Source organism: Aulonocara stuartgranti (assembly GCF_965226115.1).
Source record: "Aulonocara stuartgranti genome assembly, chromosome: 10".
Classification (NCBI taxonomy): Eukaryota; Metazoa; Chordata; class Actinopteri; order Cichliformes; family Cichlidae; genus Aulonocara; species Aulonocara stuartgranti.
In genome coordinates, this window is record NC_138946.1 from 6,891,361 (window position 1) to 6,917,965 (window position 26,605).

The 26,605-nt window shown below is 40.7% G+C and overlaps 1 protein-coding gene across 1 annotated transcript in view; it reads right to left on the reverse strand.

Moving 5' to 3' along the window:
• Positions 1-6,758: 6,758 nt before the first annotated feature.
• rabep1 (rabaptin, RAB GTPase binding effector protein 1) overlaps positions 6,759-26,605 on the reverse strand; it is a 42,033-nt gene continuing 22,186 nt past the window's right edge. The window contains exons 12-18 of the mRNA XM_082549068.1: positions 22,641-22,739; positions 19,877-20,017; positions 16,982-17,171; positions 13,997-14,052; positions 10,485-10,583; positions 10,036-10,152; positions 6,759-7,829 (exon numbers count right to left, since the gene is read on the reverse strand). Coding sequence (XP_082405194.1) covers positions 7,728-7,829; positions 10,036-10,152; positions 10,485-10,583; positions 13,997-14,052; positions 16,982-17,171; positions 19,877-20,017; positions 22,641-22,739 — 804 coding nt within the window. The 3' untranslated portion in view covers positions 6,759-7,727. The remainder of the gene's footprint in view (positions 7,830-10,035; positions 10,153-10,484; positions 10,584-13,996; positions 14,053-16,981; positions 17,172-19,876; positions 20,018-22,640; positions 22,740-26,605) is intronic.

Genomic DNA, 26,605 nt, shown 5'->3' on the forward strand with positions numbered 1-26,605 from the left:
AAACAAATATGGGTGCGGCTGCTGCTGCCCCCTATAGAACGACCAGACGAACTACACATAACTTCTACCAACAGACAGCAAACAAAAGGAGGATTTCATGAATAAAAGTGAGCGCTTTCTGCCTGAGGCTAACAGTATCAGTTATATTTTAAACCTTTTTCTCTTCAATGAAACCAAACTAAACTGAAGAACAGAGGGTGGTATATAAGGGCGGAGGGAGGGGCACACAGGGGAGTCAGGGGAGAATGAAGCTAGAAAAGGAAGTGAAAATTAAATAACAGAAGTTAAAGAAGGAAGAATGTTGCACAGAGTTCTGGGAAGAGTTTAGATGAACTCTGAAGAGTTATCAGATGACTGGGAAATTGTCAAGAAGGTATTTGGTGCATTGTCTGGAAAGAGGACGAAAGGGTAGAAGTCTTGGTGGTGGAACGAGGAAGTACAGAAAAGGATTCAGCAGGAGTATGGGCTAGTCAGAAATATGAAGAAAGCAAATAGAAGTTCTGGGAGGCTAGACGTACCGAAAAGGAAGGGCCGAAAGACAAGGGTGGATCAGGTGGTGTTTAATCTGATGATGTGGTGCATGTGTAATTGTGATGGTTGTAAAGCAGTGAGATGACCGTCAGCTGATAGTTATGCTGTAGTGAGGATGGCCTAGGAGCTACAGTCTGTAACTGATAATGGTGGTGTTTTTGGTGCTGTGCAGAAAGCACTCGATGTTGTACTGAAGTCGGCAGGATCGGTGACGTGATGGAGCACAGTCTGCACACGCTGAAGCAGAAAGGGTAAAATCCTGAATCTCTAACTGCTCAAATATCTGATCGGTAATCATCTTTATAAAATCTGTCTGCAGTAGTTTGCTTAGGAAAAAAAACTACTACATTTTATTACAATCCCTCCTGTGATGGCGTGATGAAGTGAAGAGCTCCATCTGCTCATAAATACATACTAAAAAGAGGAATCCTTTCTCTAGGGCCTGAATGCAACATAATGCATAAAAGTATGGAGGTAAAATGAAGGAAGGCGTCTAATAGAAGATGAATGATGGCAAGATATCTAAGGGAAAAAAAAAAATCACCTGTGTGGAAAAGATATGAAGGCACGGTATGATAACTTTAAACCTGAGCACTGGAGGAACTGCGCCTCTCCAAATACGAACCACCGTCTTATCTTTTGGCATTGTCCACAGATGCTGAGTCACTGGAAACAAATATTATTAGTATACCAGTAAGAATGATTAGATTTCAGGAGAGTTGACCAGACCTGCGCAGCAGGATAGGGGCTGGGTTTGAATCCACGAGTCATTTGGGGTCTTTAAGTGTGGATTTGCATCCACCATTCTTCCTGTGTCGGAGTGAGCTCTCTCTGGGCCTCCTGCCACAGTCTAAAGACGTGCATGTCTTTAGACTTTATTAGTTACAGCTTGCCAAGTTAAACCTCATTTTGCTCTCATGGCTGCCTTAATTTCTTATGGCACAGATTCAAGAAGGTGCCGGACACATTCCTCATCATATTGACATGATGACATCACACTTGCTGCACATCCATGACGTGAATCTTCTGTTTCACCACATCCCAGAGGTGCTCCAACAGATTGAGAGCTGATGGCTGCGGAGGCTGTTTGAATACACAAAACTCAGTGTTATGTTCAAGAAACTAGTTTTAGGTGATTTGAGCTTTGTGACACAGTACTTTGTCTTGCTGAAAGCAACTATCAGAAGAAGGGTGCACTGTGCTCATAAAGGGATTGATTGGGTCAGATACATGCTAAATTCTGACCCATCCATCCAAATGTTGCAGCAGAAATTGAGCCTCATCAGATCATGCAATGTTTCTCAAGAATCTTCTATGATCTAATTTTGGTGAGCCCGTGTGACCTGTAGTTCCAATTTCCTGTTCTTAGCAGACAGTAGTGGCACCCGGCGTGGTCTTCTGCTGCCGTAGCCCATCTGCTTCAAGATTCAGCCTGCAGAGATGCTCTTCTACATACCACAGTTTTTAAAAGTGGTTATTTGAGTTACCGTTGCCTTCCTATTAGCTTGAAGCAGTCACACTGGATGCTGGATATTTTCTCTTTCTCGAATCAGTCTCTGTAAACCCTACAAATGGTTTTGTAGCAACAGTATTTTATTTCAGCTTACTAAAACATTGATGACAAACGTTGTACCTACTGTAAATAACTGGGTGGATGTAACGATGTAAACTAGATGTTTATCAAAGCTCTGATTCCAGACCTTTAAAGAATTAAGGGACTTTTCTGCCTTCTCTATTTTCATTTATTTATTTCCCATTTATTTTTCTCATATATGCAAGTATGAAATCTCACTTCCCCCTCTGGATCCACGTGGTTATGAGAGGATTTTCCGATTGTTTTCTGCAGGGAGAGACCGTGATTTAACTTAAATGAAAGTAAACTGAGATTTAATGTTTCGGGTGCAAAGCCTCGTCTCCTTTTTCTCGTTCTCCAGGAAAATAACAAGAAAATAAAAGCTCAAACTGTGTACTTGAGTCAGTTTTTAGTGGCTAATTGAGAGAAAAGTGCAAGAATAAAACCTCTGTCATCATATATGAGTCATCACTTGTTTAGTTTGTAAAATGTTATACAGCTGCTGTAAAAACTGGTTACAAAAATGACCCAAAATCCAATTTTTTAAATTAAGCATCATTAAATTTAGCAGTAAAAATTCAAAATTAAAGTGCACTTTGAGTAATTAGTTATTATTTACACTAAAAACAAGGTAGCAGTAGGCAGTGAGAGCTTTTAGACCAATTTCATTTAAACATTTACTTATATATCCTTTTCTTTTTTTGACATTAGATTTAATAAATAAAAGTCCAATCTGTGAGGACCAGCTGAAATCTTCAGGGAGAATCATCTCATATTAACGTCATATGACACTATAATATAATAATTGTTATAGACAAGGCGTTTTTTGGTCTTCATAAATAAAATTCAAACACAATAAAGCTTTCAGAGGAAATTATGTCCAGAATTCACTTTGTAAACTCAGTGCATTCATCTCTCACAGGCCTCAGCTCAGGGCTTTCCTTAACCCTCACAGATCCAACGAAACGTGAGGAAATGTTTGACATGCAGGCTGGAAAATACAAAAAAAGTCATCAATATTTCCTCAAACCAACCAAAGCTGCTTCTGCGTGCACTCTTTCGACATCTTTACTTCTTTTACAATGGAAGAAAAGCTGTCCTGCATCATAGTTTCCATGAACATGAAGCTTTGCGTCCAGCCTTTTCATACCAGTCCAGAACATCGCACAGCGAGCCAGCTCCGGGAAAATCATTTGCATCTTTAAAAATAATATGTAGTTGAAGCAGTGCATTCATTTTCTTTGCCAGTAAAGTAAGTAAAAAGTCTCCTTTGAGTCATCTGAGAAAACCAGTTTTTCCACATTTTCAGTTTTAGCCATATTCAAGGCACAAATACAGACTTAGACACACGTCTTCTGACTCACATGCTGCATTTTTTTATTTTGAAAGAGGCTTGAAGATAAAGAGCAGCACTGTTTTACAGATCAGAGCACTAATAGCTCCTGATTAGCAACTTCTTATGATCAAAAAGTCTGGATTAAAAACGATGAAAAAGAATCTGCAGTCAACTGTGTGACATCTGACAGCTTTATCACCTTCTAATCCGGCCTATACGACAATCCGGGGCATGCAAAACAAAACAGGTTTGAACCAAAGCTTCTACATTTTTATGTAAAAGCTTTATCTTACTTTCTGTGGCTTTCGAGATTGGACTTTTCTCACACTTTTCTCTTCTCTCACTCTGAAAAGTTCTTGTACTTTGTTTTAAATCCTTAATTGGTCTTTCCTTGTACTTTTTCAAGCCCTCAGGTCATATGACCAGTTCCTCCAACCTATACAGAAATCTAAGCGCAAGCTCAGCTGGGGGACAGAGCATTCTTGATTGCTGCCCCTCCGTTATGGAATAGATCACCTTTGCACAGTTGTCCATTTTTGAAACTCTGTTTTGATTATAGTTGTTTTTCTTGGTGTTTTCAGAGTTTTTAGTGTATTAATTCATTTTTTTCCTGTGGCTGTTTTAAAGTGCTTTTTAAATAAAGTTGGTAATTTTAGTTTTTTTTATGATTGTTGGTTGTATTTCTAAGGGTAGAGATTTAAGAAGTCTAGAATAAAACTCCTCGTGACGGGAACACATCCACCTCCATTCATCCATCCGTGTAAGAGCCTTTCCAGTTCAAGCTCACCACTCTGGAGTCTATCTCAGCTGTTATAAAGCAAGAGGCGGGGGTACACCTGGATCTGGACAGGTGACGTCCATCACAGCATGAAAATCCCTGTCGTGACAGAAAACACATGAACCAAAGCCTTCTGATGCTTGTTGACAAATTTGAGCAACTTTAGTAAAGTCTCATGCTAGAACTACTTTTACTTCAGTGAGTTAAAATGTTGTCTCACACCTGGTTTTAGTGTACTAGTCAACTATAATAGCCCTGGTTGGAACCTCATAAACAGAAAGAGACTAACAGTGATGTAGCTGCACACTGCACACTCAGAGCCTGGAATGAGGTGAGTGCTTTATAAGTGAACAGAGCAGCGTGCCGTGTGGGCGGCACATTGATGTAGTGGTTAGCACTGCTGTCTCACATCAGGGTCGTCCTAAGTTTGAATCCACCAGCCAGCGGAGGCCCTTCTGTGTGGAGTTTGGATGTTCTCCCTATGCCTACATGGGTCCAAAGAGCATGGAGACCAGCTACGAAATATACCCACTTGTCCAAAAACCTCTGACTGTCACATTACAAATTTTGTGGAATGTGTCTGAGATGAGAGGTGTTTGTGGATGTCCCTCCAGGTCGCTTTCAAAGAGAAAACTGAAGGGACGTAGTTTAAATTTGGAAGCGGCGGTGCACAGTTTCTGGCAGTTTGCTCCTGAAAGGCAGTTGAAGTGCTCGCAGTTTGTCGTTCATGTCAAAAAAAATCAACATGACACTCTTTTACAGTGAAGCAAACTGTCACTCGACTTCTCGCCGACTTCTGTCAGTTTTCATGAAAGCAACACGATGAATGTCTTCCAGCAGCAGCTGTCAGAAAGTGTTAGCAAATATACCCGTGTGTGAAAAGCACAAACGGCAACAAGACACAGACTTTAAAGAGAGAAGAGATGCATGCATGACAACCAGACCGTTTTTGAACCATACTCTCATATCTAAAGGGGACCTATTATGCTTTTATTTTCTCTCGTACTGTTATAATGATGGATGCTCATATTAAACACATATTTACAAGCTCTAAACACACCGTTTCTGGCAGATTCGTCTTGTCTTGGCTCAGTCTTATGTCATGGTCAGCCTCACCCACCTGCTGCTCAAAGCTGGCAGCAAATCTGAAGAAACAGTGGCACTAAAAGATCTCATTTCAAACAAATGCAGATAGGCACTGTTTAAGTCGAACAAGTATTATTTTAATCATCCAGTCATGCAAAGCTATCCTACTCGGACAGAGTAGGTAACCTTTAAATCTGCTACTAATGGTGGGCTGTGAACTTTGTAAATAAATCCAAGTGTTTGTTCTCAGCTTTTCACAGCAGAACTGTGACATTAAGCACATTTGAATGTCAGATACTCAGAAGTGTTGAATAAGGTTTGTCTGAGTCTGAGCATTTAGAAACAAGAGTTCATTGGTTGGAGAGTATACTGACTGAGAGGCTGTGTGCTAAAGTCCTTTTTTAATCTGATGGGGACCATAATTTACAAAAAACTAGTGAGTGAAACTGTAAACTCATCAGGAAAGTGTTTACTGAGATGAAAGGGACTGAACGTTTATTTTTCCATTGATTTCAACATTAGGCCTCAGGTTCACGCAGGCCTAGAGACTGATAATGTAACAACCACCAGTTGCTAAAGAAAAGGCTTCCACAACAGGTTGCCGAGTGATTGCAGAAGGTTGGTGGCGGTCTCTCTAAGCCCAGTCATGCAGGCTTAGAGACCAGTGGGTGACGCCCTGCTAAACACTGGGTGCTCTGCAACCTGTTGGAAAATGGTTGCTGGAGATTGCAGGCAGTTGCTAGCCTGAAATTGATCTTAAAAAAAAAACAAAAAAACAAAAAAAAAAAGAACTTCCTTGCGATTGCTTTGGTCGCTAGCAGATTGCCGTGGACGCAGTAGTTTGCATGGATTAACACCGGCTTATCTGCAAATAGTCGTCATTTAAACGTCATCATTTGCAACAAGTAGCAACCTCCAACAACTACTTGCCAACTGGTGTGGAAACACATTTTTACCTAGAGACCAAGTCGCCCCCTGCTGGCCATTATGAAGACTGCAGGTTTTTTTTTTTTCCTTTGTAGATGTGGCAGCTAGTGCTAGCATTTATACAATTTTGGTCGTGTAGAACCAGCTGAAGTGATTTTTACTGACTGGTTTGGTGTTCTCCATGAACAACTGCAGCACCTTCATTTAGTTATTCTTGTTTTGTTTTTTTTACCCAATTACACATGAACCACAGGCCACTGATGGTTAGCCTCTGGTGCGCTGAAGTCCTTAGAGAGAAAGACCCCGACACTTAAAGGTGATTTAATTTAATTAGTAGCTTCAGAGACAACAGAATCCTCGTAGTGATGAATGAACCGTTTCTTTACGCTTTAGAAAAATCACTCATCGTGGGGACATGTCTGCGTGCCATCCATCCATCACACCTTCAAAAAGCCCGCGATAAATTAAAATCTTCAGATATACATCAAGGAAAGTCAAAAAAAGAAAAGAATACCAGGAACAAAGTGTGTGTTAAAAGCCATTACTTTGCAGTTTTAATTCTGTAATTTCCCTCATCACCTAAACATCCGTTTACCTGACATGACCTGGATCAACTAGTGTTTCTTCTTTTAATTTTTTTAAACATGTTGAGAAACACAAGTTTGAACGTGACTAATGTTTCTTCACTGTATTTCTGCAGCTTTTAAAAAAAAAAAAAAAAAAAAAGGTTTCTGTGAGACACTAAAGAGCAACAAACAGAGCAAAAACACAGCAGAGGGTGCTGAAGACATGAAGGGTATTGCTCGCATTTTGTTACGTTCCTTATTTTCTTATCCCAGTTAAATTATGTGCAAGTATTTTCCATCCTTCATCGTGCTGCTGTCACAGAGTTAAAAATGACCAGAAGAGGGTTGAAATGTCACAAAGAGAAAAAAAAAAAAAGCAAGAAAACTGGAGGAAAAAGGAAAAAAAAAAAAAACCAAAACAAAACACGGAAAGCACAAGCAAGAGGAGAAAGGAAGCCATTATCAACCGCTTTGAGAACAGACGGAGGAAAATTTATGCATCCAATTATTTTCTATTTACCTGGAAAGAGAAGTCGCAGATGAAAAGTGCTTCAGAGGACGAAAAACCTTTTTTTGGTCGAGCTAATACAGACAGTCGTATCTACAGTAGAAACGAGACAGACAGAACCCACAGGGAGAAGCACCTCCGCCCGCTCCCTCCGTCCACATTTAGTTATTTACATTTTATTTTTTTAGTAGTGTTCTTCTTCATTATTCTATCTGTGGTGTGTTCAGAGACTTCTAATGTACACAAAAGGCCATGAGCTCCTCATGCCACGTCTGTCCATGTCCCTCCAAACTCTTCCAAGGTGGTTATGGGGGAGGAGGAGGAGGAGGAAGAAGAAGAGGAAGGGTCGGGTAATATGTTACTGGGTCGGTGAAATAGAAAGAAGGGGAAATGAAAGTGAAGGCAGTTGTCCTTCAGTGGTATCATGTGTCTGGAAGCTGATTGATGTCAGTCAAGTTGGTGTCATTGAGGATTACTTTGATTCGATCCAAGGAGTCCGCCTGTCGTATCCGCTCCAGCTGTACCTGAGGACACGGACAAACGGCGATTAATTCTCTGACACGGGAGGATTTCTCATACAGCACTTTAATGCTTTAATAATCAAATATCATCTGAAGGGAGTTCTCCACATAAAAAATGCAGAAAAGTTACTTTTAAAAAAAAAATTCCCCTCCCCATTTCTTTCTTCTTTCTAATTTTAGTACTTTTACATTTTGTTTTCTTCATTATATGTTATTTTTGTACAAGGTTTATTAGTCTTGTGACCCTTTATTCACATATATATGGTTCATGTGTCTATTTTATAAGGGTTAGTACCTTGCATAGCCTCTCAGATCTCAGAACATAAATTAATGCAATTCTGTGAAGGTCTTTGGCGTGGATCATTTATGAACAAGTAATCCCTTTGTGGTGGAGCTTGATGTATTTAGTTACATCCTTTTATTGGACAGGACAGAGGACGCAGCAGACAGGACAGAGGGGAGAGAGAAATGGTCTAAGGTAGACTTGCACTGAGGCCTACAGAAGTGCTGCAAGTTGTCATTTTTAAACATGAACAGCAGCTAATGTGAAATAATGTGTTTATTAAAGATTAAAAAACTCTATTTAAGCCTTTAAAATGTAACTGACAAATAAATCAAAAGAAGAGTAAAGTAGCTGGTGAGTGTATATTTGAGTAAACTCAATATTTTGTGTCTTTGAGTAAGTAATGTGTTGTCCAAAGTGTTAAAGTCACCAGTTCTTCTATAGTTTGCTGTTAAATTGACAGCGACGTCACTAAAACATTTTTTTCCCCCTCTTAGTTTTACCGAAACAAAAATATTTGCATTGTTAAAACTAACAGATGAAGACTGTGACTGAAGCTTGTGTTTTGTTTTTTTAAATAAAAATGATAAAAAAAAATGACTAAAACAGCTCGGTTGCTTGAGGGTTAAATATATAGCACAGTGACTCTTTCCATTTCTTTGCATGTAATCTTAAAACCCGGTTAAAAGCAGCTGTGTCCCTTCTCCTTCATAATGCAAAGTCATTTTATGGTTTTACACTTTGGTCACCTCGGCCATCTAAAGCTTTGCCCTGCATGTGTTTTATTTATTTTGACTTTTAGTTTTTCCATCCCTCCTGTAGCGCCCTTAAACGTGCTTCTTTTAAATGTTGTGCTACTTTAATAACTCACTCAGCATCTGGCCTGGGACAACAGCTGGAAGGCAAGCATTTGGAATATTTACAGCGGTGTTACAGTTGTGATACTGCAGTGTCTTGTAGCGTGCAATAGACCGCTGGTTGCGACCACAGCTACAGTCACTGCTCCCTCAGTTGTGGCTGCACCGGCTCAAGCCTGCACCGCTGTGTTTAGAAAGATACGTCGAGCAGCTAACTCTCGAGCTCTGTGGCTGACCACAGCCGGGACTGACTGCAGATCTGATTGTGACTGCAGCCAGATGATGACAGCTGTCCCCGCCGCTGTGGCTGCTTTGTTTGTCATGACTCGGGCTGTGACACGCCGACTACATGCAGCATCAGAAGCTGTACTGAAGCTACTGCGCTCATGAGGTCCTGTGGTGTGTTTGTAATACATGTGCTACAGACAAACCACAGTTTACTCAGCAGAAACACACGTTCAGAATACCACAGATTCACACCAAGCTACATTTCAGGCAGGTAGTGTATAAACCCACCAACTGTACACATGAGGTAAAACACAGGAGGGGTCTGCAACAACCATGAAAACATTCCCCGTCATGACCTTTTGGGGGCTCTGAAGATTGTCAGAATATTTGCTGGTAAAAAAAATTTGATGTAAATCGGGTAAACTTCTTAACTACAATATTTTCAAATAAAATCTAAACATCCTGCATTAAAATTAAAGACAGTATTCACTCTTTGTGATACATTTTCATAATGGTTTGGTATATTTACTGGCTTGTTGTGTTTTATTTCTGTGTTTTTGTTTTTAAGACAGTTTTTATTAATAAATGGACGCGTTCCATATATTTCTCCTCTGATTTTTACCTGTTATAGTCGACTGAGAAGCTTCCAATACATATACATAAAGTTGTGGTCAGAAGTTTACAGATGTTATTTATATGCACAAACAAAGAACCTGAAGTCAACAAATAAACTCAGAAATTTTTGGCTTCACGGTTCTTCTGTTTGGTTGAATGTAAGCTGAACAACTCTAACTGGCTCGTTGTTGACCTGGTGGAGGTTAAACAGACAGTCGCTGCTTACCTGAAGGGTCTGAGAAAGTTTCACAAAGTCCTTCTGAACCTGCTCGCTGACGTCCAGCTCGGTCTGCAGCCGCTGGGCTTTGTCTTTCTCGTCGAGGACTTGACTTTCAAGTGCGCTCTACAAGGACATGCACACACAGGTTCGTTCAGAAAAGCTACACAGTCTCAGTATTTAAAATAAAATCCTAAAGTGAAACAGAAACATCACAAAACATCTGCTGAATATTTTTACGGGTGCTTTATTTTATATCAAACAGACAGGGCCTCATAAATATGAGCTGCTCGGTGGATCAGATGCTGCATAATCTGTCGGATCCTGATAAACTGTATAAAATCCCACAACAGCCGGGTTAGATGACGATGATGATGTTACTGATCGAGTTAAAGTGACTTTTTGGACAGGGGTGGTTGTGGTGGATCAGCAGATAAATGTGCGTGCCAAACACGGACCTTTGCAGTGGTGAGCTCTTTGAGCTGCTGCTCCAGGCTGATCCTCAGGCCCTGGAGGCTCCTCAGTGTCTCAGTCTTCTCGGCCAAACTGCTCTCCAGCTACAAAAACGATGTAACGCAAATAATCAGTCGACAAATAAATGAGATGCAGAGATGTTGATAAAAGATCAAGGCAGATTCTATGAGCAGTGGTAAAATTAATAATACGGTTTAAAGGCTTTGTTCATGGATTTTTGCCCACTGTAAACGACATCTGACTATATCATATCAGCACTGCATTTTATTAAGTACGTAAACTTTATAGCTCTTTATCTCAAAAAAGTCCTACATGTGCAATAATTGCAATGACTGAACAAATGATAATTTCAATAAATGCAAAATAATGTGCCACCTACAGGACTTGAGTGTCTCAGTGGGAAAGTACAAAGACATTTGCTGGGTAGATTAGTGGCTTTATGTGTTGAGGCTTTTTTGGTCTCTTTAGGGCAGGGGTGGGGAACTCCAGGCCTCAAGGGCCGGTGTCCTGCAGGTTTTAGCTGTGTCCTTGATCCAACACAGCTGATTTAAATGGCTAAATTACCTCCTCAACATGTCTTGAAGTTCTATAGAGGCCTGGTAATGAACTAATCATTTGATTCAGGTGTGTTGACTCAGGGTGAGATCTAAAACCTGCAGGACACCGGCCCTTGAGGCCTGGAGTTCCACACCCCTGCTTTAGGGGATTCCTATTGGCCTAACATTGGTAGAAAAGAGCTGCTGTGCAGATTTTTTGATTTAAACATGACCGTGCCTGGAGAAAAAAGCCTTTCTTTTCTTTTTAAGAGAGTGCTTCTTTGATGTTTGAAAATATGTGTTTCGCTTGGAAAGAGCAACTCAAACAACAGTTCAAACAACAATTCCTGGAAGCAATCTTATTACAGGAAGCGCTCCTTCTTAAAAAAAACAAAACAAATATTTATCTTCCGTCTGTGTGTGTTATTTCTCAGCTAAGTTTGTTTTGTCTCACGGGGAAAACAACACCAGTTTGCTGCTAACCTCTCTTTGTTGTGTCACCCCATTTGCAAGATTATAGACCAGGGGTGGGCAACTCCAGGCCTCTAGGGCCGGTGTCCTGCAGGTTTTAGATGTCTCCTTGAACCAACACAGCTGATTTAAATGGCTAAATTAGCTCCTCAACATGTCCTGAAGTTCTCCAGAGGCCTGGTAACAAACTAATCATGTGATTCAGGTGTGTTGACCCAAGGTGAGATCTAAAACCTGCAGGAAACCGGCCCTCGAGGCCTGGAATTGCCCACCCCTGTTATAGACCATATCTGCAGGGTTTCCCCCCTGTGTACGATCTGAGTGGACTAATCGGTCAAAGCCGATTCTCACCATCTGGAAATCTTTTGAAATATGAATTACTGTAAAGTATTTTCTTTTGATATACAGCGATGTCCAAAAGTCTTGAGCCACCCCTTATTTCTTTATAGTTTGCTGGGAAAATGAGAAATAGGTGCAAACATACCATGTAAATACAGTAAATACAGTACATAAGGGACATTCTAACTTTCTGATAGCTTCAAAGTCAATACTTGGTGCAACCACCATTATTCTTCAACATAGCTTCAACTCTCTTAATTTCTGTAACTAGTCTTCGGGTGTCTTTCTTTAGGCTTCTTGAAGGACATTTAAAGCTGTTCTTCGAATGTTGTCTTCCTTTTTTTCTATGCAAGATCCTCCATCTTTTTTTAGACTGGCCACAGAAACTTACTGCATATAAAACCTCATCACTGATTCTTAGTCCAGTTCTTTTGTCATTTAGTATTCCTCTGTCTCAAATGCATCTCAGGTCCTGTGTTAAGGTCTTTGCTGGATTTGGATATGACTTTCAGATATAAGACATGCTGTGGAGGTTGTTTTTTTTGGCCTGTCACTTCCTCTCTTGTGCTCCATTTGTCCACTTTCCTTAAATATTTTAAAGTACACACTGCAGACAATCCTGAGATATGCCAAGTTTACAAAAAGTACCATTTTATGCCTGTCAAACTGTTATCTTTGGCATTTTTCAAAGAAAATATGAAATGGAAACAAATTTGTGAAAAGCTCCTTGCAACAAAAGGCTTGAAGACAGAGTAAAACTGGATCTCTGTGAAGTTGTCTGTACACACAACACTCATTCATCCGTTGATTTAGTTTTAATTAAATTTTTTATACTTTTTTGATTTGATTTTTTAATGAATCAAATCATTCCTTTGAAAATGATCAGGTGCAAAGACAGGACAAAAAGTGGGTGAAAAAGCAGCTAATATCCAACAAAAATTTTGAAAAACCTTCAGAAAGCCCAAAAAACGATTGTGCAAAATCCCTTGAAAAATAATTCAATGGAAGTCTCCATGGAAGCAAAATACAAAGAAACGAGAAAGAAGAAGAAAAGGGAAAGACCATCTCTCAACCATATCTCAATCTTGAGTGACAAGATGCAAAAAATTCAGCTAACGTTTGCTCAGATTGGTTAACTGCAGTAAACTAAGGCATTAATTTTAATCCCACGAGTCCACAGAGTGAAGCAGATTTCCTCAGTCTGCACGCCACGCTGCAGAATCCGAGTTATCTACAGAATCTGAAGACAACGTTCATCTCTGCTAATCCTTCTTGGTCACAGCACCCAGGCTGAATGACTTCATAGTGTAAAACCCCTAAATACCTATTTTATACCTTTCTATTTTTTAAAACGTACTTGTTTATACAACAGTGACGATACACAGTTACATTGCTGCAGTTAAACAAAATGCAACTGATACTAGAAGTCCTATGTACTTTGCAACAGCTAATTTGCAACCTTGACCTTGGTTAGGGTTAGAAGACCTTAACAACAAAAACAATGACAGCAATAATAATAAATAATAACAGTAACAGCAACGACTATAAATAAATAGAGACATTTAAGAAAAAACATTAAGAATGACAAAAAAGCCATTTCAGGGATCACAGATTTGCTTTTCTTTAAGTCATAATTTTGCTTTTGCATTAAAAATGTTAAAATCAGTTAATATTTTTTATTTAAAAGAAGACTGACCAAATGTTTCTTTACATTTTGGTGACGAGGTTTAACTTACAATCCTCATTAATAGCTCCCCTTGTGTTTACTTCCTGTTTGAGATACTCAAACAGGAAGGTCAGTTAAAAGAGAGTTTCTCACAGTTTTTTCACTACACAAGTTACTCCAGTAAAACTGGAAATAACGTTGAGTTTGGTGAGTATGAGTCAAACAGCGAGGAGGCTGGTGCCCCCTTCTATATCATAGTCATTTGATCCAAGTATTGATCAGTGCAGATTTATTTATCAGGATGAGGAGAATGACCTTCTCTGTCCACACACAGGTTAGATTAAAAGAGTTGCAGGTACATGAAAAAATAAAAACCTGTGCATTTCTCCCACATCTACATTAGTATTTTGATTTTTAGCATTATTTGAAGCACATTATCCAAATCTTTTTCCTTCACTGCATGACAATTTCACAGAAGACGTACCTGTTCCTTCTCCGCTTTTATTCGCTCCAGCTCCGTCTTCAAACTGGAGAAAGACGCTGTGGGAAGAAGACATCATTAGAGGATCACACGGCGCTCATCTGAATCTCAAAGCCCGGATATTCTCTCAGGAATTATTACGAGATCCCCTGAAAGTTATGAATAATGCAACAAAGCTGCTTTGCCCGGAGCTGCTGTGTGTGTTGAGCTCAAACGAGCACACAACTAAAAGAAACAAACAGCACAAGCATGAAACACTCCAGCTGTTAATGACTACACTGACTCACTGGCCACTGACAACAGAACCGGCACCAAAAATCATCCATCAAGTGGAAGCACTTGTGTTTAAATAGAGATAAACCTCCTGGTACGTTGTAAAGAGTGTGTACTTTCTTCAGTCAAAATCTCCCAGAGAGAGAAGTCTAAAGCAGCGCAATGCAAACAGTTCGGTTTTACAACTAAAACAGGACATTTAGTTTTATCAGTCATCAGAAAATGAATTAACGACGAGCCCTTTCATAATGTGTACATGAACCAGCTGTTAATGCAAACAAAATAACATGAATATTACTGGGTCTCTTGCTCTAAAGCATTAAATCAGATGTTAAATATCTCCTTAACCTCTGAACTTAAGCATGACAAGGGATAAAGGATCCGTTAAAACACACTTGGGGGGAAAAAGCAGCTGTCATATAAATGTACCGTATTTTTCGGACCATAAGGTGCACCAGATTATAAGGCACATTAAGCGAAACAACAGTCAGATAAGTCAAACTTTACTCAACTTATGATTGTTTTTTTTAAATGTGCTTATCATTCCTGCACCGTTTCCTTCATCTATGAAAGATATTCTAAAGCCGTGACTTTATACACTCTTTATGTTTATGGAGTTTGTGCAGACAGCTCTACCAGATATTTATCCTGTAGTTGGCTGGTTTAAAAGGGAGGTATTCCCTGAAACTGCATACAGAGTAAAGTATTACGAAATTAAATCAAATGAAAGGAAAAGCAGCAGGTTTGTCCACAGCCTGTCACAGCACATACCTCATGATAACTCTCCTCTTTGCTCAAGGTCTGTTAGTTATGACTCACTGCAAATCATCACAATGCTATGGCTGCAAGTAGAAATCCCGTTCATGATAACATGTATAACTTCTAATGCGTTATCTTGTAAAATGAAAGATATAGCAACACAAGGTGTTTACATTCCCTAGTGCAACAACAAAACAAGCACAGACACATCTGAGAGGGAGAAGAGCCCCTCAGCTCCCAACGGTGACTCCCAAAAAGAGCTGCTTTATCTCTGTGAACGTTTTTTGTAAGAAGAAAATGGTTTCTCTTGAAAGGTGGAAACACAACAAACCTGTCTCACCACTTCAGCCCTAGTGGGAGTCGTCCCTTGAGAGGGTCGTTGATTTATCATGTGCCTCATCACATGAGCCAAGGTGTGGGAAAAACAGGGAGTGGGGCATTATCAGCAGAGGTTTCGGGTGAAACCATTGTGAGATCTCGCCTCACCCTGTTATGTGACTTGTTGAGATCAACTGACACAAGATGTGAGTGGGCGTTAAGTGTAACCAAGGTAACATCCGACCCCACTTTCTGAAATCCATTTATTGTGGCGGGAATGAACTTTGCATAACTTCCGGGTCAATCTGCTGCATCTTCCCTGCGTCACCGCTGCTGCAGTCTCTGTGGTTGGCGTGCTTGTCAGAAGTTGACTAATTACTGACGCCATATTGCTTGACAGTGTGAAATAACCCGGCTGATTCATTCAGCGTGGTGCCTCCACTTGATGGCGAATCGGTTACTTTGTTTGTTTATTATAATAATGAAAATGCGGAGCCGCAGTCGCGCAGTCGAAACACCGGTAAACTAACACTAGGCCAGTGAAGCTCAAGTTTAATTACTGGTTTTATTTATTGAATACCTGTTGTTTTTGGTTTTTCACTATGGGCGAATGTTAAATGAACATTTCCAGAGTTGAGTCAACGATTTGATTTTTGTCCATTTTGGATGTTTTTTGTTACTTTTTTAATTGAATGCCAAAACAGCCTATGGGACTTTTGAATTGACTTAAATTCCTTCTAGATTATTGAACTTGTTGCACAACACTTGAAGGTTAGACATCCTAGTTTCAGTAAACTAGGCGGTGCGCAAGGTCAACACACAGCAAGGTACATTTTTGAAATAGCTTAACAAAACAGATAAGGCCTCAGTCACACAGGCCTGCAGACCTGTCAGCAACCATCTACCAACCATAAATCACAAGGGAAAAATTAGTATCCTCAGACCAGTTGCAAGTGGTTGCAGGAGGTTGTTGGCAGTTGCTATAGGACGTGCACGATGGACGTGCACGGTGCTCCACCAAAAACCTCCTTGCAAATGCTTTGGTTGTGGTGACAAGGAGTTTGCATAGAATGAAATGCAGACTTGTCTGCAAACCTTTGCAAACTACTTGTCAAGCGGTGGTGAAATTGTGAGAAGTGTGACGCAAACCTTAAGCAGAGAGTATTTGCCTTCAAAATAAAAGCTGCATCTTCTTAAATGTTTTGTTTGGTCAGGCACAAATTTTACGTGAAGGTGGATGTTTTCCGTTTTAGGTTTTTTTGGTACACCACCCAGCACAATCACCAACCTATATCAACCACTTGCCAACCAGTCGGGGGACTGGAGGTTGCTACAAAGAGGCTAACTGGTCTCTAGGCCTGTGAAAACTACATTAAAAACATGTGAGGGGAAAGCATCATGTTAAATGCTGACTGCATCATTAGTCTGCCAACTAAGTCATCAACGCACACACATGCAGGCAGCTAAAGTGAGCTTGTTCAAACTGCTGATCATACCTTCCAGGATGTCTGAATGACAAATGGGGAAAAACAAAAAGCAGAAACGGAAGATCGTTTAAAAAGGTAGCAGTTAAAACACAAATACACACCCTATAGCTGATCAATGATTTAAACACAAGTTGATCGTTCAGAGTCTCACCTATTTCCTCCTTACATCCCTCGATCTCCAGCTGCAGAGTGTCCTCCAGGTTCTCCTTCAGGCACTGCTCTGCCTGGATCTGCTCCTTCAGAAATAAGATCTCAGCCTTCAGCTTCTCCTCCATGTGATCGGCCGACGTCCGTAAAGCCACCATGTCCTCACGCAACCGCAGCACCAGGCCCTGGAGCTCCTGAAGAAGAATCAACGAATAACTTTACAACCACCAATGTTGACATCCCCGTCACCTCCGTCGTATACACAACATTTTCTTCTGATGTGATGCGACTGTTCTGCAGGAAATGATCAGAAAACCTTAAATATCCAGGGTACCAGTACATACTTCCATTCATGTCACAGACATTAAATTAGTGCAGTTTGCTGTTAAAAATATAATATATATATATACACACTCTGCAATATTGATTCGGCCTTTATATTAAATATGGCTATCGTCTGTATAAATTAAGTTACGAGAGCTTAAAATGCTGGAAAAAATAAAATTTCAGTCACTCTTATGTACGTAAAACATGATATATGTAGGATGAAGGAAACCAACTGCATGGCTTCGCTTAAACTAAAGTTATTGTGTATAAAAAGTGGGCCAATTCTGATTGGGTTAGATGGGAACTTGTTTTTATATTTGGTTGATTTTATATGGAGTTACTCAGTAGTAGCCAGACAGAGGCATACTCTCCAGGGGGCCAATTTGTAACCCGAACACTGTATTTCTACCATACTTTGCTGAGTTATTGTGTTTGAAAGGACTCTATTTCACCATGACAAGTTTTATAAACCTCTTTTGGAGTACTATAAACTGCTGTGGCCTGTTTTGGTTTCTGAGAAATTACTGAACTTCTTGGATCATATTTCTCATTTGACAGGTACCCGAAACAACACCTGTAGAACACAAATTTATCCAAGCACACACGAATGATTAAAACAGATACCTGTACGTGGTCATAAGCCATCGCTTGACGTCTAAGACTGTTTACATTTGCAAGTTATGTGACAGCTGGGAGAGAGAACGGGCAGTTAAATGACTCAGAGCAGCGGTCTAGACGTCCAGCTGTCAAAAGAGGAGACTCAGCTGATGTGGCGCTGATGGGGTATGCGCTCAAAAACCACTCAGTTATTGGGTCACTCCTCCCAGCCCCCCTCCGTTAATGGTTTTTGACTGGATGGTGCTACAGATGTTTCTGATTGTCGAGGTTTTTTACGAGATAAGACACGTTTATATTTAAACGATGCGACTGAATCCAACTAGTAGTTAGTGCAAATTAACGATTGCAGTAATGGATATCCACGAGGCTTTTGAATGCATAAATCTGCCTCTGCTCGCATCATGATGAATGCTTAGAAGCACATTTAGAAGTGGAAAACCACTGAATGAATTGCCCATCACATTAACATGATTTCTGGTATCCAACAGTAGCTGAAAAAGAATGCACACCTACTATAACTGGAGGAGTTCTGGCTCTCACAAAGCAGATTTAAACGATTACGTTTTAACCACCAACATGTTGCGAATGTCACAAGATCATCAGCCTCCGCTAAAACATGAGTCCGCTCTCTTTTGTAATGCTGAAGAGTAACTCAGCGTGAGGCTGAGAGTAACAGTGTGGGAGGAGATGTGTGTTTGAGGCGGGAGGGCAGCCCACGGACGTATAATAGATTTATGTGTGCAGCAGACTTTTTTCCCACCTCATCAGATCAGCTCAAAGTAAGCAGCACTGCTGTTAATCACCGAATGTGAGCTGGTGGAGCCACAGAGGTGTTACCACTGAAGCAATTAGCCGAGCGCTTCACTGCAGGGATCAGTCTGTGTCACTTTTATCGCTGTCTGTGGCGTGAGAGCGGACAGAGCTGCTCACGCTGCGACAGCTTTTAAATGAACAGTTGACTCTACTGACCGAGAGCAGCAGGCTGTGAAGGTGCTTTTATATTTAAACCCTGCATCATCTGTATTCTTTACCAGCTCAGGCTGGGTGGAGATGATTTACTTAAAAGTTGGAGAAACCCGGCGTAAATGTGGAGGAACTTTATACAAGGAAAATGCTTGTATAAAGACAGACTTGTCTTCTTAAAACCTGGCACAAAGTTTAGATTTGAACATCAAGCAGCATCATCCAACCTGCTGATGTATTAAGAAGCATCGTCCACTAAAAGCACTTAACAGAAAGGCTTGCATATGGGGCTATCGAAGACAGGCTCAGATTTTTACAAGGTGATTTTTTGGAGGGGATTGTTTTAATTATTTAGTCTTTTGGTTTAATAAGTGCAGTCGAACTAACATTCACCGAGCTATCTGGACTCTTCAGATTTCAACCCAATACTTTTCCTTGCACAGAAACTGTCTTCAGCAAACCAGCAGCGAATGGGAGCAGGTGATAAGGTTGTTCCATCTAAGCACAAGTGCAAACTTCCCTCATCCCGGCCTCCTCTTCTAATCCTCTAGCAAATCCTGGGTTGTCCTCCAGGGTCCTCTCCCAGTAGGACATGCCCGAAACACCTCACGATGAGGCATCCAGGCATCCGGCGCTATTCCCTCTTGAATGCCCGGCTCCTCACCTCATCTCTAAGGAAGAGTTCAGCCACCCTTCAAACTAAACTCATTTCCCCTGCCCCTGCATTTTTCAGTCATCACCCAGAGCTCATGATGGTAGGTGATGGTAGTGATCTCGTTTTAGGAGCCAGAGAAATACTGTTTGTTTGTTTGTTTTTTTACTTAAAGTCTATCCAAGTGTAAAGAACTGCATAAAAGCTATAACCATGAATAATTTCAGAGTAAACAAAACTACAAATCTAGACTTTAAACTGGTCTTTGGACGCCTCCTTTCAGACACATTTCAATAAGTACCACTGAAGTGTTATGGATGGTGCTGAGGCTGCACGTACTTGAACAGTAGTGGGCATTTGGAAGTCTTCTTGCTGCTGCAGTTCTAAATGCAGCCTGTGCTTCCCCTGCAGACTCTCGTTATCTCTCTGTAGTCGACTTAGCTCATCTGCCACCTGCTCCCTGGACTTCAGCAGCACCGCCTGAAACAAACAAGCACAAAGAATAAATCCTCTCGTCATGTGTCACTTTTTTTTTTTTTTTATGGTGCCTCCTGCCATATGAAACCATCAGCCCGTGAACATATGTGAAGAGTGACTCACAGGCCAGTGTCTGCTTTTAGAGCCACCTCCACCTAAATCTCCCTGCAGAGCTAATATTCAGCTAGGTGTAGCTCTATAAATTAATTTATGACACTACGACTTCTGCACATCAAAGCCACCAGAAGCAAAGGGGATGCCTCTCATCAGTCGAAGACAAGACTGTTTGCAAAGTCTTTCAAGTTACTTTGATGCCTGTGCTGATGCAGCTTGCAGAGGCACATTCATTATTGAGAATGCTTCTGTTTCAGGTGCTTCCTGCTTTTCCTTTGGACAATAAGCTCGGAGAAGAAATGTACCTTGCTTAGAAATGCACTTCACATATTGACACAGAGATTTTTTGCAAAACCTCTGTACAGGAGCTGATGTGTAGATTCGGACAGATGTATTTAAATTTCCTTTATAGAAGACTAAATAACTGCATCTCAACTGCAAATACGGAGGTAGGGACGACAACTGATGTTGCATGTTTATTCAAATTTACTTACAAAAAAAAAAAAAAAAAAAAAAGCAATATGGGAAAACATCGGGCTGATTTAATGACTTTTCAGGGTTTCCACTTGTGAATATAATGCTCCAATATGTGGATCGGATATGAGTCTGATCCCGACCTAGAAATCATTGACCATGGGCTAACAGAGCAGAGAGCTAACAACAACTAGACATCAGTGTGGAGATATTTTACACCTGCTACACTTTTTCTTTGTATGTTTTTTTTTAATTAACTGCAAACTGTGGTCAAAGTGAATCAACGTGAGTGACAGGCTCGGATGAGACAATGCTTTCTCTCACACTCTCATCACGTTCATGTAACACTTGCAGGAAGCTTTTAGAGCGCTGACAGTAACATAACATGCTGTCAGCACCTCGCACAATATTTCACTTTACTTTCTTGTGTCTCTTGTCATCTCCGCTCCACACACGGTGCATTGATAAGGGCAACGAAAGAAGAAACGAACAAGACTGTAATTAACATCCGGATTCAGTTCATTAAAAGATATTATACTAAGAAATACGCACTGATTCAATTTTATCTGCTGACATGGACTCAGTCAGTCTTAATGTTTAAAGCGACACCAGTCTGAGACTCAGCAATTCTTCATAAAATAAAATCAACCATAAATACATCAAATAATGTAAATTTATTGAGTTGGCTTTTATTAGAGAGAATAAAGTGCAGTAATAAATGACAACGGGCCCAGGATCCATCATAATTCACTGGTTATTGTAAGGTGGGAAATGCAGAGAGACAGTGGTAAGGCTTTTTGTCACTGGTGGCTGTATTGTCAACAATTAATTCTATCTTGAGCACAGTTTGGGTGATCATTTGTGCCAAGGTCTCTAAAATCTGATTGATGCTGTAGGAGGAGCAGCGATTCTTGTGAACTGTGGAGGGTCAGATGGATGCTTTGCCACAGTACAAGCTCATTGCGCTCGTTATGCTTTGCAAGTGCTAATTTCACCGGGATTCTACACACTGCTGTTATTTACAGTCACACCAGCGTCTCAGTGTCCTGCACATCCTCACACACACACGCCGGCACGTGGAGCTGACAGAGAGAGCAGAAAATAAATCATGTCAATCAAGACAACGACAACATGTTTGTTACCTAAGTGTCGTAAAAGGTTCCCAGCAAGCAATACACAGAACCAATGTAACCAGAAAGGAAAAAGCGTAATTGTTTTCAGTCTTGTGAGTTCACTGTGACCACAGTTTGCAGTAAAGTAAAAAAAAATGCTGCAAATACACAAATAAAAGCTGCTGGTGCAGCGGATGTGAAGTACCACCAAACTGTTGCTGCTTGCGGCAGATTGTCACCTATATCTGATCCAACCTTTTGGATGTCACGTTGGACAAATATCCAGTAAAAGCCTGCTCAATTGTGACCAATTAACACCTTGAATACATAATATTCATGTGCTGACATTTCTTAATCATTCAAGATTAAACTGGTTATTAAATAAGCCATTGGGTAGTTAACTGGTTAGTTTAACTGATAAATGTTGTGCTGTACTTCAAAAACACTAAAACTTTTAATATTTTTGTGTTTTTGACTGTTTTAAATCAAATATTTTGGAGCTTAGCACTGTTTTTGATTGGACAAATATTGGGTCTTCTTAGGATTCAGTGCTGACTTAACACTCTTTAATTTTACTTAGTAATGCAAATAACATTTTCTTCAGCTGTACACTTTTGCTGCAGACAGGAGCAACTTTTTGACACTGAAGCAAAATATTCTTTAGCCACAAGCTCTGTCACATCAGCAAATATTTGTAGTGTGGGAGGAACAGTGAAGTTACTTCTGTAGAGGCAGAAAAATGCAAATCCAATCATTAGTGCCTCTGAGGTGCAATTCATTCTGGCAACACGTCGAATAAGTGACCGAGAGTCTGTTATCTGAGCATTTATTTAAATATGTGCAGACTTGCCAGAGCTGATATTAAGATCCAGACACAGCTGGCAGGAACAGGCGATACATAGCTCACAAATGAATATGCTGCTCACCATCTGTTCCTGTGTGTTCCTCTTAGCGTCACTGAAGGCTTGCTGTAGTGTGCTGAGCAGTGTTTCTGATTCCTGGACTCTCTGCATGAGGCCAGATACCTACAACACACATGCACAAAAAAACAACAACCCATCAATAAGACAAAAGCAAGCAGGCCACAGTTACACAGACATGCAATAGTTCTGCATAGGGCACAAATTACTTGAAATAGTGAGATCATAGGTTCAGGAACTAGTACACTAGTTCGAGCCAGCTGTGGGCAGTGCTGCACTAAATTAACTTCTGGTTTTAGAAGTGACAAAATGCATTCACACACTTTATTTTTCTTTTTTTAAGTTGGTGGTCAATGTGACACGTTCTGCAACAAGAAAATAATGAGGTTCATGTAGGGGCAACACAGAAGCAACATGCCGCTCTCAGGTACGCTGCAGGATGGCTGCACAAATGCAATCAGATCTCAAAGAACATAGAAAAAAAGTATATTTCTCCAGTACTTTCTGCAAGAGAACTGCCTTCCCTACAAACTGCATTTTTTTAGAAGTAAACCCAATAAAACACCTTCATACTGAAGGCAGACAGTGCATTTTCATGACTCTCTGAAAAGTGCATATGAGTGTGCAGAGAGCATGACTGCACAGTTTGTTGAACTGATTTGCTGGAGGCCTGAGCTGCACCCTGGGGTGTGCAGAGCAGCAGCGTTAGATAAGAAAGAATCCGTTATCACACATCATCTGTGGGCAAGTTAGCAACAACAGTGTGTTCGAGGATATTAACAATGAAGGGCGATCACATCCGCTCCACTCGACACTTAAAAGCTTCCCTTTTCTCATTTGGGCAGAGACAGTTAAGTAATGAAGCAGATTCTGGGAAAGCTTTTCTACATTACCGCTCTCATGTTTTCTTAAAGTGCGAAAATATTTGTCTGAACCAGTGACATCTAGTGATGTGTAAACGTTTTGGACATACTGGATGCTTCATTTCTACAGAGCCTAACTGGTAACACGGGTGGAAAATCTAAGTGTAGAAATTAGTTCAGTCAACGTGTTTGTGAGGCCACAATATGCAGAATATCTGCAGGGCTGTTATTACTCATTAAGCAGGGATGAAAGTTGGAAAACGTGCCGTTCACAGTGACGCTGCAGTTTTAAGTAAACAAAGGAAATGCACTCGATATAACAAGTGTTAAGCCATATCTATCACTTATTTAATTCAAATGTGTGCGAACGCCTCTTTAGATGCATGCAGACATATTTCGATGCAGAGGCTACCCAATCATGTGATCAGTGATGATTCTCAGGCAGAATAGGGAAAAGGATGAGTTGCTGCTTTAACTGGAGGAGTTTAAGTATCTCCCAGGGTGTTCCTCACAAGTGAGGGAGGGATGGAGCAGGTAAGCAGCAGACTGATGGGTGTAGCATTGATGAAGATGTGTTGTGGTGAAGAGAGAGCAGAATAAAGGCGAAGATGTCAGTTGATTCAGTTACACCTGTAGCCACAAGCAATGGATACTGAAGGAATCAGATAGTGGATAAGATTCCTCTTACAGGTGGCTGGGCTCTCGCTTACTGAGAGGGGCAAAAAAAGGCCAGTAACCACTGGGTAATTAATATATAATGCAACAGCACAAGCATAAACGCCGGTTACAATGTCGGCCGCTTACGTTGGTTACATCGTAGGCTCTACAAAGACAACCCAGAGTTTGTTTAATATACAGCACCATGAGGCGACTATTCGCAGAAAAAATTAGTGACTGACCGACTGAGGTGTTCCTCAGGGCTCAATAGAGTCATACCAAAAATTTCCCCTATAATTGTAATGTCTGTTAAATTACCCAAGAAAATTATACAGAGAGCAATAAGTGTTAAGAGATGTAACTGCCAGCTCTGCAAACCACCTGTAAACCACCACCTCAGTGTTGTAAAATCAAAGATGCAGTTGTGGTTCTTCTCGTCATCGCACTCACAGGATTGAATAAAGAGGCTAAAAGCTTCAGGCTCACAACTGCTGGCCATGCTGCTGTTGCCCTGGTAACAGATGAGAGAGCTGATGGGACTGGGCATATTGACGTACAGATGTATAGGATTTATTTGGTCAACAGGGCGTCTACAGGTATACAGAAGTTAAATTTAGGACTTTTTTGGATCTTGTACATGAACAGACAAACACGTATGAAACTGACTTTCTGTGGATCTGTGAATGAATATTAATCAACTACAGCGACAGCAACAGTCAGTATGGGTGCCCTGGATTGAGCAGGTGCACGGTGCTAAACTGTTAAAAACTGTGTTTCACCGTTTCATTGCCGGTTATTTCTCCTCCCGCTGTGGCAAGTCATCTAAACATCAAAGCAGTGCTGAGGCAAAGCTGCACCACCTGCACACAGATGGTGCCCATTTTATCACACAGGATGCCAGCACCTTCACATGTATCAACACACTACTGTTCGGAAGTACTAAACTTCCTTTCCACTGAGCCAATGCACTACACCGAGGAAGACGGCCTTAATAATTACACAGTAACAACATTTTTGGTGGTGACACTAAATAATTTGAATAACTAGCTTCACCAAAGGCCACCAGTTGCCTTGTTCACAGTAGACCTTTCGTCTTTCTTATAATAATCACCTAAATCAGGGTCACTAGTTTTTAATTACTTCGGCGAGTTCCTGTTTCCAAAAGTTGCTTTCTGAAGATATTATTAACTTATATTAATACGTATTTATTGAGTAGATCCATAATTTTAATTTAATAATTTGCTTTACTTTTTATACATTTTCTTTCTCCCACTATTCTGAGTGGTAGCCTGTAACCTCTGAGTAGAGCCCTTTGCTCTCACATTGCAGGTTTACTCGTGGTTCAAATGGTGTTTACCTGATAATACAAAGTGTCTAAAAGTGACTGCTGTTGTGATTTGATCCTACTGAATACTTCCCGAGTTGCTCCGGAGGAGATATCGGGGAAAAGCCAAGAGTAGGAGATAAGAAGATAAACTGTTCCAGCCATTGTTAGCTGAGAAAATGGGTCCTTTTACAGTAAGACGGATGGAGAGCTAACACTGTCAAGCGTGTCTGATGTGTTTCATGGAGATGTTGCTAAACTCACACTTCCTGGACAAGCATGTGACTGTACCTGGCTTCAGGGCTTTTTTCGGGTGGACAACGATGTTAATTTGAGCGATGAAGCACACGTCATCTGTGGCTATGGTGAAAGCCTGTGGATAATGAGTGGATCTGACAACTCTCTGCACCACTTACTGGATGTGCAGCAGAGCACACAACGCTCTCTTCTCTTTCCCCTCACCCCTCTAGATGGCTACCCTTCATTGAGCGTGCGTCGTGTCATCTTTGAAGTCTCAAAAAGACAAAAACACAAAACAAACAGCAGCTACGTGTACGCTGAGTGCTGACTGGCTGAAAAGTTGGCTTGAACAGGAAAGAGATTAAAAGTGTTGTTCACCACAAAGAGGAAGAAGTGTGGAAAAACGCTACCAATAAGCTCAGACAGACTGTGCAGTGGGAAGTTTTTGCTAGAAAGAAATTTTTAATCTATTATAACTTAATCTAAAGTTATGTTTTTGGCACTGCCTCCAGCTGACCTCACACAGCCACCACATGTCGACGTGTGTTTACAAAGCTCGGCACAGCACCAGTGCCATGCTGGGACAACTAAACTGAAGAACTTGCTTGAGCTGTTTTAGATTTTTCTTGAGTATGGCAGCTGGGATAGCCTCCAAGACGATGGCTGGATGGAAATCCAATTAAAGTAACGCGTACGTGAGCGGTTAAGGCATGAATATTTTATTATGTTTATTTGCATATGTGGTAAATGTGGAAACTGGCCAAATCTCTGCTCCGTTGGCTTTGTCTCTGAGAAATAATCCGCCAGACCTCACACCAAATTTAACCAACGAATGAACAAACATAGCTAAAAGCAACTCAAATAAATCCCATTAGACTCCAAACGAA